The sequence below is a fragment of the Oreochromis niloticus genome, linkage group LG22 (assembly GCF_001858045.2).
Source record: "Oreochromis niloticus isolate F11D_XX linkage group LG22, O_niloticus_UMD_NMBU, whole genome shotgun sequence".
Lineage (NCBI taxonomy): Eukaryota > Metazoa > Chordata > Actinopteri > Cichliformes > Cichlidae > Oreochromis > Oreochromis niloticus.
In genome coordinates, this window is record NC_031985.2 from 17,840,772 (window position 1) to 17,857,419 (window position 16,648).

At 39.1% G+C, this 16,648-nt stretch overlaps 2 protein-coding genes across 2 annotated transcripts; both read right to left on the bottom strand.

Annotated features, from left to right (window-relative positions):
* Positions 1–1,126: 1,126 nt before the first annotated feature.
* On the bottom strand, positions 1,127–5,155 carry mrpl24 (mitochondrial ribosomal protein L24). Its single transcript, XM_003452456.5, has 6 exons — positions 5,010–5,155; positions 4,580–4,766; positions 3,874–3,969; positions 3,332–3,435; positions 2,738–2,868; positions 1,127–2,380 (listed from the first exon to the last, which is right to left on the bottom strand). Exons 2-6 carry the CDS (start codon positions 4,760–4,762, stop codon positions 2,244–2,246), a joined length of 651 nt encoding a protein of 216 aa, XP_003452504.1. The 5' UTR covers positions 4,763–4,766; positions 5,010–5,155; the 3' UTR covers positions 1,127–2,243.
* A 2,036-nt stretch (positions 5,156–7,191) lies between these two features.
* LOC100700218 (heparin binding growth factor) lies at positions 7,192–15,227 on the bottom strand. Its single transcript, XM_003452457.5, has 6 exons — positions 14,751–15,227; positions 12,895–12,971; positions 12,628–12,766; positions 11,297–11,455; positions 11,043–11,222; positions 7,192–9,805 (listed from the first exon to the last, which is right to left on the bottom strand). Exons 1-6 carry the CDS (start codon positions 14,835–14,837, stop codon positions 9,785–9,787), a joined length of 663 nt encoding a protein of 220 aa, XP_003452505.1. The 5' UTR covers positions 14,838–15,227; the 3' UTR covers positions 7,192–9,784.
* Between the last annotated feature and the right edge of the window lie 1,421 nt (positions 15,228–16,648).

A 16,648-nucleotide genomic window follows, 5' to 3' on the forward strand; every position in this document is an offset into this window, starting at 1 on the left:
AGTAGTGAGTATAAAGTTTAGCTAAGAAAACAACATACTATTAAGTTTTTGCTCCTTCTGGGCAGTTGGGCCTGAAATGCTTTAGTAATAAACATCTTAAACTTACAGTTAAAGCATTATTGTAAGAGGCAAATCCTATATAGTAATAAGCTGAGAGGTTAAGGAAGAAAAAAACTAACTAAACATCTTAAACCACATCACAAATAACCAAATTAAAACCATGTATATGTGATTGAGAACTATTGGGGTAATTTAACCAGTATATTGATAGGTAAGTAGTGAAGAAACTGGGATGTCTAATGCAAAAGAAGGATAAAAATAATAAAAATAAAGATGAAATATGAATGCAAAGATGTACGCTGTAAGTGAACAGACTGGTAAAGTGATAAATGTAAGGAGCTTTTTACCTTCCTGCAGCCCTGTAATAGATTGTTTCACAGCTTTTTTTTCTGCCTTTGTCAGCTTATACAGTTGTTCGTGAATGAGGTCATAATTGAAACATGAAAAATTGTTACACAACGCAGGTGTGACACAGTGCCAGTGCATAAAATGTCAAATGAGGTGAGTGAGGACTTTGTTGAGACTACCCAGTCCATGTTGGCTCCTGACGAGCCATTTCTTTCTCCACATGGTTGCCCAGACACTTTGGAAAGACAGACTCATTTGTCTGAAGGTTTTCAGTTTTGGAGAGCTCTGTGTCTGGGCTTCTGTAAAATAATATGGCTATTTTCAGCCTCACGAATCATCCAAGCAGACTGTAACCACCACCGTTATTAATGCAGCCAAAAGCCAGAGTACTGTCACTTCTCCGACATCAGACTGTATGTATGAAGCCTGCTCTGAACAAGCACTGCTGTTCTCCTAATGCAAGGCTCCTGTTCAAGCTTACGTAACACTGCCATTTTAGTTGAAATGATAAATAAGCTTCAGATACTAATTATGTACCTAATGTTTCACTTCTAAGAGCAAAAGGTTTGCGTTTCCATCTCCAGTCTGATAATGACTCTACAGTCAGAGCCAGATGTTTCAGCAGTGGCAAAAAATGTGTTTCTTACAATAAGCTGCTTTGGTTTTCATTTATATTATTCTTTCTATGATATAGTCAAGAGCATTCATAACCATTTAAGAAGTTTCAACGTTTTTTATTGGCAAATAATAGAAATTTGCACCAGTGCCAAATGTTCTGGTGATGACTAGCCATTTCCATGAAGGAGGCGATTTTCTTAACCCAATCGCTCAACACCAAAGTCCCTGGTTTTATGTGATTTTATGTTCTGTAGCCATGTCAGCATAATCGTGTACGAGGGGAACAGAGAAAAGTGCAAAAGTCTTCAGCTACCCATCGTTTCTTCTTTTAGGTAGCCAGATTTTGACATTTTTTAAAGTGGTCTTGAGAAACAGTTCTCCAGGCTTTCCAAAAGTCTTTCAATGTTTTTCTTTGGACATTGTCTGATTTTTCACTCATTTTCAGTTCAGTCCTTGTATATAATCATTTTCAGAGAAGTGTTTTTTTTGTTGTTGAGCTACTTAACACTGACCTGTGAATCATTCAAGGATAAAAAGGCATCTGACTCAAGGGATCAAACTAGTGTGGACTCTACACATAAACAACTTAGCTCTTGGCCACTCAGTTTATCAATCTATTGTTCACTGAAGCCTCACCAGATAGAAGGGAAACAGCAAGAAAAGAAAAAGCTATGCCAACTTACACAAGAACTGGACCGAAAATCAATGGCAACAGGTCTTAGGAAATCAAAAGTTTTGGTTCAAATCAATATGTATGCAGGACGTCAGAAGAGCAGGACAACAGTGAGTGTCTACAGGGACCCAAACACACTGACAATGCAGCAAAAGCATACCTGGATAGAAACTTTCACTATCAGTCGTGGATCCTTTGGGGGTTTTTGTATGAAATCTTTAAACTTTGCACCCTGTGATTGTGATTTTCCACATGAAAATTCAAACACTCTAGTCTGATATTTATTCACAACACTATAAAAAAAACAAAGTGACACCTTCGTGAACTGCAGTCTGATTTCACTTCCTCATATTGTTTACAGATCATTTTCTTAATCATTTTCATGGTGCAGCAGTATGTTAAGAGTCCGTACAGCCTCCACTTGGTATCTTCACAGTCTCTGTTTGACCTGACCTTCTGCTCAACTCCAGAACAAGGTATGTCCAGAGTTCCTGTGAAAACTGGTCAGCACAAAGGGGAGGCTAAGCGTCTCTGATTTGGCTGGTCAGTACCAGTAGGACGTTCGGTGCCTCCTGTTCTCCTGGATACCGAGTTTCTCCATGACCTCCTCCTCCAGGGTTTTCAGAGATGGTATGTATGTCTTTTCAAGAGCATCTTCGGGACTGGTATCTTTAGGTCCATCTGTGAAAGCAGAATGCATCATTTCAATTGACACCAACTATTTTTTCAATCATCAGACACTTCTATCACTTTGTTGAACAAACAGAAAACTGTTAGTTTCACGCAAGAAAAACTTGAAATAAATAGTGTGCTTGTTCAGCACTAGCAAAAACAGTCCTCCATATGTGTGTACAAGTTTAGAAAGAAATATTTCTTCCACTTTAAAACAGTCGAACTGGATCACTTCAAAACAGAAGTCTGAAAAGGCGGAAAAATAAACAACAGCTGGTCTTAATGTGCCGACTCTAAGCAACCCCTGAAATAAAATGGCTACTGAAATTTACACACACACACACACACACACACACACACCCTTACCTTTCCACTGCTGCGGCACAATGCCATCTCGTCGCTCCACAACTGGTTTCGGGATGATTCTCCCCGTCCTGAGCGACACTCGGACTCTCTCACCCTCTTCTGTGTACCTCCACTCGACCTCAGTGGGCTTCCTGTAAGATCGAGATCAGTACGTTAAAACTGGTCTGGAAAGATGCCAAAGAGCAGGAGCATTTAATCGGAAAAGGAAAAAAAAGCTGAACTATTTTTTGACTTTAGATTGCTTTGTTATCACAATTATTTTAATGGTGCTGTAAAGGAAAAGAAAATTGTACAGATGCACAGAGATTACAGATAAAAAAAAAACAAATACCAGAAACAAGAATAAAGTTTTAAAGACAACACTTGAGTGTATAACGTTTTTCAGTTGGATGCTGTTTTTCCACTAGAAAATCTTATGTTAAAATCTATTACAGCTGTAAGTTTTAACACTTACGGTTACAGAAATTAACTATTTATTTATTTGTTTTTTTAAGGAGCCCAACTAAAACTGAATGCTAACCCGTGGTCCATCTATTTTAAGGTTCTGCATAAGCATAGAAACAGATGTTAGGACTGAGGGAGAGTTCAGCATACCTGTCTGAGGGGTCAACGAGGGCAACATCGCGGACCAGGATGGGAGCCTCACTGGCAATGTACGTCCCACGGTAATCTGCAGTTTTTCCAATATACCTGTGATGCTAAAATGGGAAACAAAAGTTCACAGTTCTCCCGTTTAAAAGGCACAAAATGCAAACAGATGAATGCCAAAAGGCTTTCAATGGTGCGCTTTGTCTGCAGCTGCACCCTGACCACCCACATCCCAGACATCTGGCTCCACCTGGTGGAGCAACGAGATAAGTATGAAGCATTTTTTAAAAGAGCTAAAAAGGAAATGAAACAGCTAATTTAATTTTGGGGAAATGAAAAAATCTGTAATGTAATCATGTCCAGGACAGGTCAAGTGTATGCTGAAACATTTTTGTAGGAATACAGATAGCCTTTCATCTTCTCCCAACACTTACACAATGCTCACTCAATAAAAGGCATGTAACTTACATTTCAAAAGCAAAATCTATAATGCTCATATTAATTTCTTAATAAACAAATAAAAAAATAAATAAACAACACTTCCTTACTGTGTTCAGTCCCTCCAGGATGACCCAGTTTCTGCGTCTGAAGACTTGGATAACTTTCCCCTGCTTTCCAATGTCATTGCCTTTCAGAATCTCAACCTGAGAAATTGAAAGCAAACATTTAAACTCTATGTAGGAAATTTACTACTTTAAATAAAATAAATATACTTTTTTGTTACTGTACCACTTTTACTGGTTTGGCCAGAAAATCTTTTACCAATTCATTGACTGAATTTTCCTAAATTAGTTTTCATGCATGTTTACAACGGATGTATGTTACTTCTCCTGACTCTATCAGTTGTGGCTACACCAAAGTAATTACAACATTATTAGCATTAGCTGTATTACAGATTAGAACTTCATCAACATACAGATAAATCACATGAACACATACTGAACTTACTTTTAATATTATTCTCATTATCTGGTGGCACATCTCTGTTGCCTTGTATAGTTTTTTTCTACTATGTATTGCAAAGCTCTATGTTTCTTCTTGGTTTTAGAACAACGGGGGAATATAAATGGTGAGTGGACTACTTCTTTTATTGTGCTTTTCTATTAGCACTCAATTGTGGATTGAAACTTTGGAAAGCTTTACACCAAACCGTGAACATTACACAATTTAAACCTATCAATATAAAGAAAAATATTTGCACAATATGAGTCAGATGAAAGCTTGACAGCTGAGTCCCAAAAGATGTTTTCTCACCGTGTCCCCTTTGAGCACAGACCACTCCTCTGGCGCTATCGGCTCAACAAACACCTTCCTCCTCCTCTTCCCCGGTGGATTTAACCTTTTAGCAGCGGCGGTCCAAGGCCTGTTGGTGCCGTAACGATAATCTTTGGGCACAATGACCCTGGCTGCCATCGACAGCAGAGCGGTCAGTCTCATTGTGCTGCAAGTGAAACAAGGGTGCTGAGGTTTTTTCCAAGAGGCTGGCAACCATACACAGGAGCAACGCAAGCTAGGCTAATAAGAATTATGCTATCAGTAACGTTAGCCTAGAGCGGCTAACTCGCCGCCGTTTTCATACACACAAACATTTCACAAATGAGACTGCTGCCTATTTTTTAAGTACAACTTCTAAAAGTAAAAGTATTAAAATACAATAAAAGAAAGTCATGCAGAAATCACTTACCCTCTGTTGATGTCAATGACACATGTAGCAGAGCTGACACCTACAGGAACCTACCCGTAGCGCCACCTACTGCACAGGAGGGTCGCAACAGGCTTCACGCATGCGCAGTTGCTAAATCGACAGATAAGTGGGCAGGATGCAGGCATAGCAGGCTGCTTTGGGCAAGATGACCTTCACACTGCTGCAGCTGCTGCTCAGTATATTCAGACCATACAATACTAAGAGTGACTCAATAAAGAACGCAATATTTTATTACATTTTTAAAAAGAGATAACATCAAGAGGAAACGTTTTAAAATTAACTAAGGCAAATGTGTCTATGATATGATATGATATGATATACCTTTATTAGTCCCACAAGACAATTAAACTTAAAATGTCTTTGAATGAATGCCATTTTCAACAATTCCAGCACAAAACATTAGCAATGTGTATTTTTAGAAAATAAATTTTTAAAAACTGACTTTCAGATTTTAGAAAATTTATATATTTTTATATATATGTATATATTTAATTTTTGGTCCTTTACACATGCAAGCTTGTCTATGCAACATTCTTAGCAGATCAAATTTAACGATATTTTAATTTTGTATTGAAAAACATACCATTATTTGCTCATTTTCAGCTGAGTTCATGATATTTAAACCAAATCTTGTATTTTATAGCTGCATCTACATTCACCAGCTTCTTCAATAGTGCACCTGTTCAAGTGTTCATTAACAGAGGTCGTCTTGACCTGGCTTGATATGCAGCCAATCACGAGGCAGCAACTCATTTAGGCACGTAAACATGGTCAAGATGACCGGTTGAAATTCAAACTGAGCACCAGAATGAAGAAATAAGGTGATTTTAGTGACTTTGAACATGGCACAGCTGTTGGTCTTTCAGAAGCTGCTGATCTGCTGAGATTTTCACACACAACCATCTGTAAAGTTTAGAGAATGGTCTGAAAACAAGAAAATATCCAGTGAGCAGCAAAGAAAAGAACAGCTATACTGCTTTGAGCTGATGGGAAACAGTAACTCAAATAACCACTCATTACAACCACAGCAGCAGAAGACCACATCAGGTGGCATAATGCACCATGTCACAATGCTCAAATAATCTCAGACGACTTTCTTGAACACTGGTAAAAGGGGAGATTCACATCATGGATGAGCAGCTGATAAAATCTCTGAGGAATGCTTCCAGCACCTCATTTAATTAATACCACGAAGAATTAACGCAGTTCTGAAGGCAAAAGTTGGTCCAAGCTGGTGCAAGCAAGGTGTACCTAATGAAGTGGCTGGTAGGTGAATGGATTTGCTACTACATTTTTGCTGATTCCAAAAGGTTATGTGTAAAACCTAAAAGGCTCAGTGTGGAAATATTTAATTTCGAGGCCACCCACTGAGGCAGATGCAGGCCGTGATTACAAGCCTCGCTGCTATGTCACTGTAACAAGCACGAGTGATGTTTAAGCACAAGAGAGGAGGCTGTCATTTATGAAAACCTGCAATCATACACGTGACTGTTTGTCCTTGACCTTGGATTTTGGTAAACATCCATGTTTGCTGCAAGTCAAAGACAGATTTTTACCTTTTTGGGTTACAAAGACAGACAATAAAGCTAATCTGTGTAAGCACAAAGACGCAGTCATTAATCTTGAGAGCCGGATGAACAGCCACCACACCACATTCCAAAATCAGTTTCAGCCCACGGTTGCATCTACGCCCTAATACAGTAGTTAAAACAACTTATGCTTAACCTAACCCCACAGCAAACCCAGAGCTGTCAGGACACGTTACGTAACAACAAAACTAGTTCAGCTACCACAGCCTTTGGGGCCAAACCGCACCGAGAGGCTCTGCGTCAGGAGCAAATTATTTGTGGCAGCTGCATAGAGACACAAAACACGTTCCATTGTTACTTTCATGCACTTTTATCAGAGACAATAATTAGATGTGAAACAAGTAATTAGTTTTAGTTGTTCTGTAAAGTTACAGTAGCCTTTCCCATGCTCTGAGCTTGATTTAGAGCAACAGATCCCACATAATACTTGGTTTTTAGCAGGCACTGTACTGACTCAATAAAAATAGACAATCCTGATCGTTAAGCCCAAACACAACAACTAATGTGACTGTTTTAGGTTCTTTCCAAAAAGCTGATACTCTATATTAGTTTAAGCAAGGCAGAAACAAGTGTTTGTAATCAACATGTTTATTAAATGGTCTGGCAACTACAATAGTAAACAAAGCAGCAGATTAAGATGAATGGCAGCTTCCAAAAGTAACAGAAGGCTAACCCCCACCCCCCCAAAAAACAACAACAAAAGAAAGTTTTACACTTTAATACCAAATTAAACTTTTGAATAACCTCCAGATCCGGCCTTTGACCATTTTAAGGTTTTTAAATCAGCGGTGTGGCGATGGGAAGATGGCCATCTTCGACACAACATTCAGAGCTGAGCTTTCCCTTAAAAGTTCATAGTGTGATAAACTATCATCTAACGCTGCTAATTACATGAAAGAACACTGAAGCGATGACGATGACATCCAAATGGCGTGGGTGAAAGGGCCCGAACTCCTTGGATACTGTTACAGTGGAAAATAACACCATATTCTGAACATGTCGTCTAAACAGATGTTGGAATAAAACACATCACAACTTTGTTTCACAGTCAAAATAATAAGACCACTGAAGTAAAACAGATTAGTATTCCAGTTAAGAGGGTGGGAAACCAAGAAAAGAAAGTCATAAACTGAAGATTTACAAACGGTTAACTCTCTGTATTTACCCATATTCAGTTTCTTGTTTCTTTCAATGAATCTCACTTTGTGCAGTCCAGATCAACGACTCGTTTCAAAGGTTTCGAGAATACATTTCTGAACAAGTTTTTTTTCAACAGCTTCAAGCAACAGTGGAACTACTGTAAGCTAAATGTGAAATCACAACATGAAACTGAATTTTAGAAGACTTTTCCAGATAATTTCCACATAGAGGGGTGATGCCAACAACCTTCCCCTTGCAGTCATTACCACTGCTCCACATTACCTTTAAGGCTCAGTTTCCCCAGATAAGGATTAAGCCTACAGCATCTTTTTTTTCTTAATTTTTTTCCAAGTCTGGCACTGGAATTAATCTATGTTTGGGAAACCTGATGCTAAAGTTTCAAGATTCTGCTCAGACAGAACATCACTCAGGAATGTCTCCTTACGTAAGGCCTCAGTCACACAGGCCTAGGGACAGGTCGGTAACTCCCAAGCAACCGCCAGTCACCAAGAAGAAACGTGCACTCCCTGACCATTTGGCGAGCGGTTATTGCTAGCTGATATCAGTAAAAGACATGGATGAAGCTAACGTGGAAGTGCCCTAAATCTGCATTGTATCTGAACTGTAATTATAAAAAGACTTCTGGTCCAATTGAATTCTGGGAAAACAGCGTTCTGTCTTGACTCTTGTGTTTATGGGCTTAGTCACAAATTTTAGATCTGTTAGAATTACAATTAACCCCTCCTTGTGATTAATTTGGTTGCTAGCAGATTACCATGGTCTACTGTAGTTTGGGAGGGAGACACCGAGTTGTCTGCAAACACAACTAATGGTTCTGCGGAAGTGAAACTTTGTGAAAGTTTGACACAAACCGGAAATGAAGAATGTTCCGACTTCAGAATAAAAGTTCGCATCCAACATCTTTGGGGAACAGTCTCAGTTTCTGAGTTGCGTTTTACTACAGCTACGCACCTAGGTGACAAATGTTTGCAGACAAGTCGGCATCTTCTACACAAGTACAGCAACCTGAGAGCACCCAAAGCACTCATAAGGTTTTCAGTGCAGCTCCGTATATTTCTTTGCAAATAGTTTCAGCTTGCAACTGCCAGCAACTTCTCACCAAGTGATTGGGAATGCACATTTAAGTGGTTGCCAACTGGTTTCTAGGCCTGCATGACTGAGGCCTAAACTGAGTAGCAGAGGGGCTTAAATCCTAAATTTGCTTTTCTCAAAAGGGGTTTACAAAATTAATTCCACATATGGGTTCCTGTGAAATGAATCACGTACTTTGGTCACTCGCAATCAAGCATACACACCAAAACAACACATTTGCATACAAATGTCATAGGGCAAAACAGACAACAATAATGGGGGCAGAAAACAAACAAACAAACAAACAAACAAAAAACCTCTGAATATTCAATCATATTTCCAATGACAGAATAAATGATTTAAATGAGGCTGAAAAGCTAGGTGATACAAATGGAAGCAGTAAAATTATGAACTTAAGCTAAGAGCATTGATGAAAATTTGTTCTATCGCCTGTACAATATCTACTTTTTAAAACCATCAAATGGGAGCATTTGTCAAATAAATGTTTTTTCCTTGTGATTTTAATGTTCTTTTTTTTTTAAATTTACCATATATTCAGTGTTTATCCCCCTCTAAGCTGAAAAATGTTTTGACACCTAGCATTCAGTCGTTGTAATTGCACTTAGAAATAAAAAATATATACACACCAAAATCCCATTTATAAATGAGCCCTAAAGTGCTCAATTCAATTGTTTTGAAATCAGATTAGCAAACTTTTTCTTTCTGGGATATATGATATCCCAAAAAATGGCAAATGAGTATTTGTTTGTCTCTCAATACAAACATTTAGGTTGTTTTTTTAAATTTATTTGTTTGTTTTAAAATTCTCTTATTAATTAAACGGCTGAAATCTGGCATCCTGCAGGTAATTGTGTTGATGCTTAAATTCCAGAGAGAAGCGTCAAAGGTTTGTGGTTTTCTTCTGAGTCGATGTTAAGCGCTGTCTGTCGCAGGCTGTGGGAACAAGAGGGAAGAGCAATTAAAGAATTTATTTCATTTTATTTTCATCCACCACCTGAAATTCAAAAAGACGTGGAGAATGTACTTTTTATATTACTTATGCATCAAGTTTATTTAAAATACCTGATGGTAAGCACTGGCTTTTTATATTAATAATTTTTTATTACTTCCAAAATTTACTGTGTAGACAGTTTTCTTAACTTATTTTCAGAAGTTTCAGAATTTGTCCACATGTTTAAAAAACAAACAAAAAAACCCAAAACAACAATACACTATGTGGACAAAAGTGCCGGTCCACCAAAACATTACACCTACAGCAGCTTCTCAGCAATAAAGCTCCCAGCGCACAGGTTTTGTGCTGATGTTAACGCCAGAGGAGGTTTAATCTCTTAAGTTACTGAATCAGCAGAGCATTTTATGCACTCCGCATTCAGCGATCCGCTCTCCATCTTCACATGACTTAGCTGCTGTGATTCTTAAACACTTTCACTTTGCAGTTATACTACTTACAGTTGATTGCAGAATATCCAGGGAGGAGGAAATTTCACAAACTGACTTGTTGAAATAGTGACATCCTATTACAGTACCACACTAATTCAGTAAGATCTTTAGAATGAGCCATTCTTTTACAAATGTTTGTAAAAGCAGACTGCATGACTAGGACATTAACTTTATGCACTTATGGTAGTTGGACTGAAAACACCTGAATCTAAATTTTAAGAACAGCGTTCCAATACTTTCACAAGTATGTAAACAGAAGAAAAAGAAGAAGAAGAAGAAGGAGGTGCATGTGGACTTCTTCCTTGTCCACGTGTAAATGCAGAAACTGGCTTTCACTGCTATATAACAGCGTTTGCATGTGGACAAAAGGCCAAAACACATGGAAACAGCTACGTTTTCATGTGGAATGGATTCTAGTTTTGCTGGTGTTTTGGTGGCTTCAGAAAAGTTTCCATCTTTGTCCATTAAACACCTGCCAAAACAAACTTGTTGAATTATTAGTATTCTACTTTTTTTTCTTCGTTATTTTATTTTGATTCAGATGGTCTGATGAAGGCCAGGTATGTTCAGGTAAAATTGGGCTGCTGACACATTTTCTTGGCCGAGCACCTGCCCCACTTTTTGATGTGAGTATGCATGTATTTTTCCTCTCTTACGAAAAAGCAAAATCACCACGAGTCCATTTTAAGGGATGTTTCCCAGGTAACCAAAACGAATAAGAGGGTTTTACCTTCTCTGCTGTTTGCTGGCCCCCTGCTGGAGCATTTTCCTGGGCCTCTGGTTTCGACTCACTAGGAGCAGTCGCCTTGGGTCCAGCCACATCGTTGAGCTTGGGCTCCACGTTAGACTGGTTACCGTCTACTTTAGATTCACCTTCCGCCTCTGTATCCTTTGGCCGCTTCGGAGAGGTCTATTAAAAGTTTGATAAGCATCAGACGGCTTTACAGTGAACTGACTTGGACTGTGAGTCAGGTTTAACCTCACCTCTGTGGACTCCTCTGCTTTTCGTTTGGTTCCTCCCCTCTCATTTTTCTCGTCAATGACCAGGGCTCCTTCGTCCTCGTCACTGCTGCCTTCTGCATCTGCTTTTTCTGAACTGCCTGTATCCCCTGCTCCTTCTGATGTGTTGTCCTTCTTCGATGACTACAGGCAAAGAGTTGCACATTAGTGAAACATAGGGAAACTAAGTCTATATCTATCCATCAATGGCAAGGTGTGACAGTATCACTAGTAACGCAGTAGAGGTTAAACTTCCAGATAAACAGTTGAGTGAGCTTTGAGAGTAACGGAAAAATGGTTACATTACATAGTTTGTCCAGCAGAGTGTGCTCTGATCAGAGTAATTACAGTTTTGTATTTTTTTATTTGTATTTTCAGTTGTGCTTTCAACTCAGTGTGGTTTCAGTTCATTTTCAATGAGATGTAGTTGCGGTTTAGTTTTATTGTTTACATTTTTTTTTATTTTAGCAGGGGGGGTTTTATTAGTTTCAGTGCTAGTTTTAGTTTACTTTACTATAGCATGGGTGTATTTGGGTATTTGTCAGATTGTAAAATTTAATAGGTTTAAAACAACACAGTAATACATAATATTAAAAATACCTGAGACATCCCAGTCTTAATGAACAGTTGCACCAAAGCCTGTTTGTGCTTGCTGAGAGGACATATTTCAGATTAAAATTAAAAGATATTTTCTCTGTACAATGTTATTTCAGTAATTATGCACATAACATTGTTTCACTTTTCATTTATGATATTTTTTCACACCCACTTTTAGTTTGGCTTTAGTTAATTATAATAATCTTTGCTCTCACCCTACTCTGTAGCAGTCCTTCCCAAATTACTTCCGGAAACTGTTTACATGTTGAAAATAAATTCAGCAAACCAAAACAAAGCAGCAAATGTGGCCGCTGGTGTAGAATCAAACCAGCTCTTTATGTTTCAAGCCAGTTTATAAAAACATCCCGCTTATGTTATTTCCCTCTTTCAATATTCTCTCACACAGTACAAACCACAAACCACAACTTGTGCTGCTGCTTGCTCGTCTTTGCCACTCATTGGGCAGAGCAGACAGAGGTGCGCCTTTGGCGGGAGAGCCAAAGGCTCACTTACAGGTCACAACTGGCAAAGCCTTGTTTACAAAGTCACTGGATTTGTGGGCTGTAAAGTCGATAATCACCAAATTGGCAACAATGAGGTGAGCTGAAGTGTGATAATCACTGGTATGCATCAGCGGGATAACAGGTGTCCAAGCTAAAATAGGATACATCAATCAACACAGTGTAAGTCTAACCTCAGTGGCCTTCATATCTACTTACCTCGTAGCCTTCATGCGTGACCGTGGGGTTGTTCTCAATCTCCCAGAGTCCCTCAGCAAATCCTTTCCTCTTGTTTGCTTTTCCAAACTTCTCCTTGCATTCATCATATGGGAACAAATCCTTGGCCCCCAGGAATGCCCTACAACAGTCAATTATTAGTTTAAAAAAAAAATATGTACACATTTTGACAAATGATCCAAGTTTCTTCCCATTTTGCATCCATGTGGAAAAATAAAAAAGTGACAACATTAACGGAAAAATACTCACGTCTCATGTGTTCCAAAAAAGAACACTTGGTACTTGTTTGAAGGCGACTTTACAGCTCCTTCGGGTAACTCGTCAATCTGTGAATTAGCAACACAGTTGCTTTAAAAGGAAAGCTGGCAGAGCCCTTCAAAATCAATCACCTCAATACTTTTATAAATAATAAAATTATTCTAAAGTTAGACACTAGGCTAAAATGTTAGGTCATTTCTCTATAAAACCACAGATACAAGCAATAGTAATACTAATGCGCACAGTTACACCAATTTATTTCATCATAAAATAATGCACTGCATATAATAGTGGGAAAACTTGTGCAAATGATGTCTTTAGGTTAGATCCTGGATAAATACTCCAAATAATTCAGTTTAAACAGTAAAGCTAAATTAGGTTCAAAGACCTGCAAATTCTTGTACAGTACTAAATAACAAGCAGTTTTTGAAATATATTACACTTCTTGATGCACCCACAAACTCCCTGGAGAAAGTTTTACTGTTTACCATCTTTCAGCACAGTATTTGGCTCGGACATGCCAATATTTATACATGCTTTTAAATTAGCACAGCACTACGCAGCGGAACAGGAAATCACTATTATGATAGACAATCGTGGTGTGGCTCTGCCTCTGCCACACAGGCCTTTTGGCATCCCCAGATAGGACTACTGTGTCAGGATAGGTGGGGCAGGGCTTATAGCCTGTTGACATGAGGCAGGGGTGATAAGACCGAGAAAAAGGAGGGAAGATGCAGAGATCAAAACAGATACTAGGTGGTGTAGTGCAGATTATAGAGCATTTCTTTTTATATATTTATTCCTTAAATGAATGAACGGTGATTTTTTTAAACAGGTAGACACAGTTAGTTGACTTTTATGAATGGCTGCTACACCAAGGGGCAGAAACACTGACTGAAAACTGCAATCTAAGTTTTCCTTTTCAACTGCACAAGACAGATGTGGCTGATGGATTACATGCTGCTTCGCTTTCACATTTTCCTGCTTCAGCTGTAATGCAGCATGCACAGCAATAACGTATTCGTTGCATTAATCATCTTTTTTATTTATTTAGTATAAAGCATGACTTATAAATGCTCCAAGAGCAGCTTTTGCCTTCATTTTCTCACTTTTTTCTTTTGAATGACAAGGAAAATGTTGGCCGCAGTGCCAGTTAGACATTACGTTAGTCTTACGTGACTATTTTTATTACCATGGAGTATTTTTTTTAGCATAATGGAACTAATTCCGACATTACGAGTTGCTATCTCTCGAAACGTTGGGCAGGCGTGTTTACAAAGTACCACAGCATTTGGCTTCACAAGTAGCCATTAGTCTGTAAAGCAACAGTTAAAAAGAAAGGGGGGGAAACAGTTTGAACTTATATTTAGCGAACTGCTAGGTCACAAAGCGGCTTAGTAGCAGCCCATCTTTGCAGCGAAGCACACGTTAACGCTGCGTACGACATGACTGTTAACTAGTAATCAATGCTGTGTTATCACAGTGCTCGATGTAACCGTTACACCTCAAAGTTAGCCTAACAAGGCCCCTAGGGACGCCAAAGACCAGATCATAAAAGGAGGCGAAGAGCAACTGGTAAAAACATTAATATTTTGTTAGCCCGGGAGGTTAAAGAGGTGTCTACTCTGCGATGAATCCCCAGAAAGAAATTCGCAGTGGTTTACAGTAGGCTAGCTGTATGTATGTGGATGGTCGGCACCGCCGCGCTAGGCTAACTCGTGGAGCTAGCGGCTGTTACAGGCCTCGCAGGTAAACAAGTGATTGGAGCCGAGCGGCTAAGGCGCAACGAGATGAAAACCAAACCCCTACGCTGGAAATGAGATATTCAACGACGAGCGCTTACTTACCCTTGCAGGCCAGTGTGGATACCCCTTCATCTTAGCAAACACAAGATCTCCGGGTTTGTATTCCTTTTGCCTGTTGGACCTCGGCATGTTGAAAATGTAAGATGTATATATGTGCGTGTGTAACTAATGTGGTAAACTATCCGTAGTGGTCAAAAACACCTGCAACAAGCAAGCCAGGCAGGCGACGGTTTGTTATCCAGAATAAAATCAACCCCAGGCGCGGAAAACTGGAGCGGAGACACGGCGGGTAACGCACTTTTACCACGACGTGGGGCAAATATACAGATGTGGTCTGAATAGTGTTACAGTTGCTATGACTAAACGCGGTAGTGTAACTATCTCGTATTAGCGCTTTCCCACAAGCCGCTGGCTCGTCCCTCGGACTATTTGGGTTTGAAATTGAAACCCGCTTCCCTTTGCAGACGCGCCCCCTGTACCTGAAGCGGCACAGCGCCCCTGCTGACCGAAACACCACAGTAATTAACTCACCTAAAAGCAACACCGACCACTTTATTAGGTACAGCTGCTCGTTAGCGCAGATATTTAATCGGCCAATCAGATAACAGCAACGGCTTACTAAAAGACAAGAAGCTGAGCTGGAGGAGCTTAGCGCATCAGAGGGACAGCTCATGTTCAGCATTTTGGAGACAAAGCGTGAGATGTTTTGCACATGTGAAGATGAGGGCTGCTAAATATACTGGACTAAACGTTTGGAATAATAAACGTTTGTCTGAATATTTCAGAAAAAGCTGATATCCTTTTAATTTTCCTATATAAACATCTCTATGGTTTACAGACAATGGTCTGAAAGAGAACAAATATCCAGTGAATGGCAGTTCTCTGGATAGAAATGCTTTCAGCTGATAAGATTGCAATAGAAACTCAAATAACTACTTGCTACAGCCAAGGTATGCAGAAGAGCATCTCTGAATGAACAGCAACCTCAAAGCAGATGGGTGATAATAGCAGAAGACCATACTGGGTGGAAAACTGAGCCTGTTCACACTTCACCAAAAGGTCTTTAAAAAGGCCATGTTTATAATATGTTTACAACCCTAGGTGATTTAATAGGGAACTTAACTAAGAGTTAAATATCTGGATAAAAAAAGTACAAATGTTCAAGATAATTAGTAGTAAGTCTGATGAGTAACTTTATTATTTTTCTTAATCAACCAGATTCAGGGGGTTTCCTATGTATTGGCATTTTTGATGTACACCAAGGAGGTTTTGGCTTTCAAAAAACAAGACACCCACTAGGACTGTGATTTTTAACAAGTGGGATTTAACAAAAGCTTAAAGTAACTGGGAAATTTTACAAACTTTTGCTAAATCAGGTAACACAGGCACTCTGACAGACTCTAAATTCTACACTAGTTATAATAATTACTTAATACAGTTTCTTTCAAATCTTTCCACTGGGTAAGACCAAGAGCCTGTGCAATCTTATCATCGTTGATGGCAGATATTTATCTCACACTTGTGTAATGCTGGCCTTGGTGGTCACATTGGTGATGCTGTGAAGCGCAACAGTGGTTCATACTACAGCACATCTTAGATTAACCAAAAAATGTAAAGAGAGATTAAAGTCCTGTGAACATACCACAGTGTTCAGATTTAATATGACTAAAGTTCCTGTAGTGCAAAAGCATGAGCCCAGCAGGCTGTCTGGTAAAGGTGACACACCTATCGAAGATTAATCATCCATTCTCATTTCACAATCCACTCATGGAAACCTATAAAAAATCCTCCATTAATGGCCACAAATCAATTATATAAAGGAGGAGAAAAACTTTCAGTTACCTCAACAAGCAGACAGCTCCAGTGTCACATTTTAATTGAAGCATAAAGGTTTAAATCCTGTTTCTGACTTCTGGCTAACGTGATCCTTCTCATCTAGT

What these genes read in the sequence shown, in the direction of transcription:
- mrpl24 (XM_003452456.5), bottom strand. Translation starts at nt 4,762, where the DNA reads ATGAGACTGACCGCTCTGCTGTCGATGGCAGCCAGGGTCATTGTGCCC. An exon ending in TCCTGGAGGGACTGAACACA is followed by an intron (nt 3,436 to 3,873) that starts GTAAGGAAGTGT and finishes TTCCCATTTTAG; the next exon opens with CATCACAGGTATATTGGAAA. An exon ending in CTCGTTGACCCCTCAGACAG is followed by an intron (nt 2,869 to 3,331) that starts GTATGCTGAACT and finishes TCGATCTTACAG; the next exon opens with GAAGCCCACTGAGGTCGAGT.
- LOC100700218 (XM_003452457.5), bottom strand. Translation starts at nt 14,837, where the DNA reads ATGCCGAGGTCCAACAGGCAAAAGGAATACAAACCCGGAGATCTTGTG. An exon ending in ATCCACACTGGCCTGCAAGG is followed by an intron (nt 12,972 to 14,750) that starts GTAAGTAAGCGC and finishes GCTAATTCACAG; the next exon opens with ATTGACGAGTTACCCGAAGG. An exon ending in TTTTTTGGAACACATGAGAC is followed by an intron (nt 12,767 to 12,894) that starts GTGAGTATTTTT and finishes TGACTGTTGTAG; the next exon opens with GGCATTCCTGGGGGCCAAGG.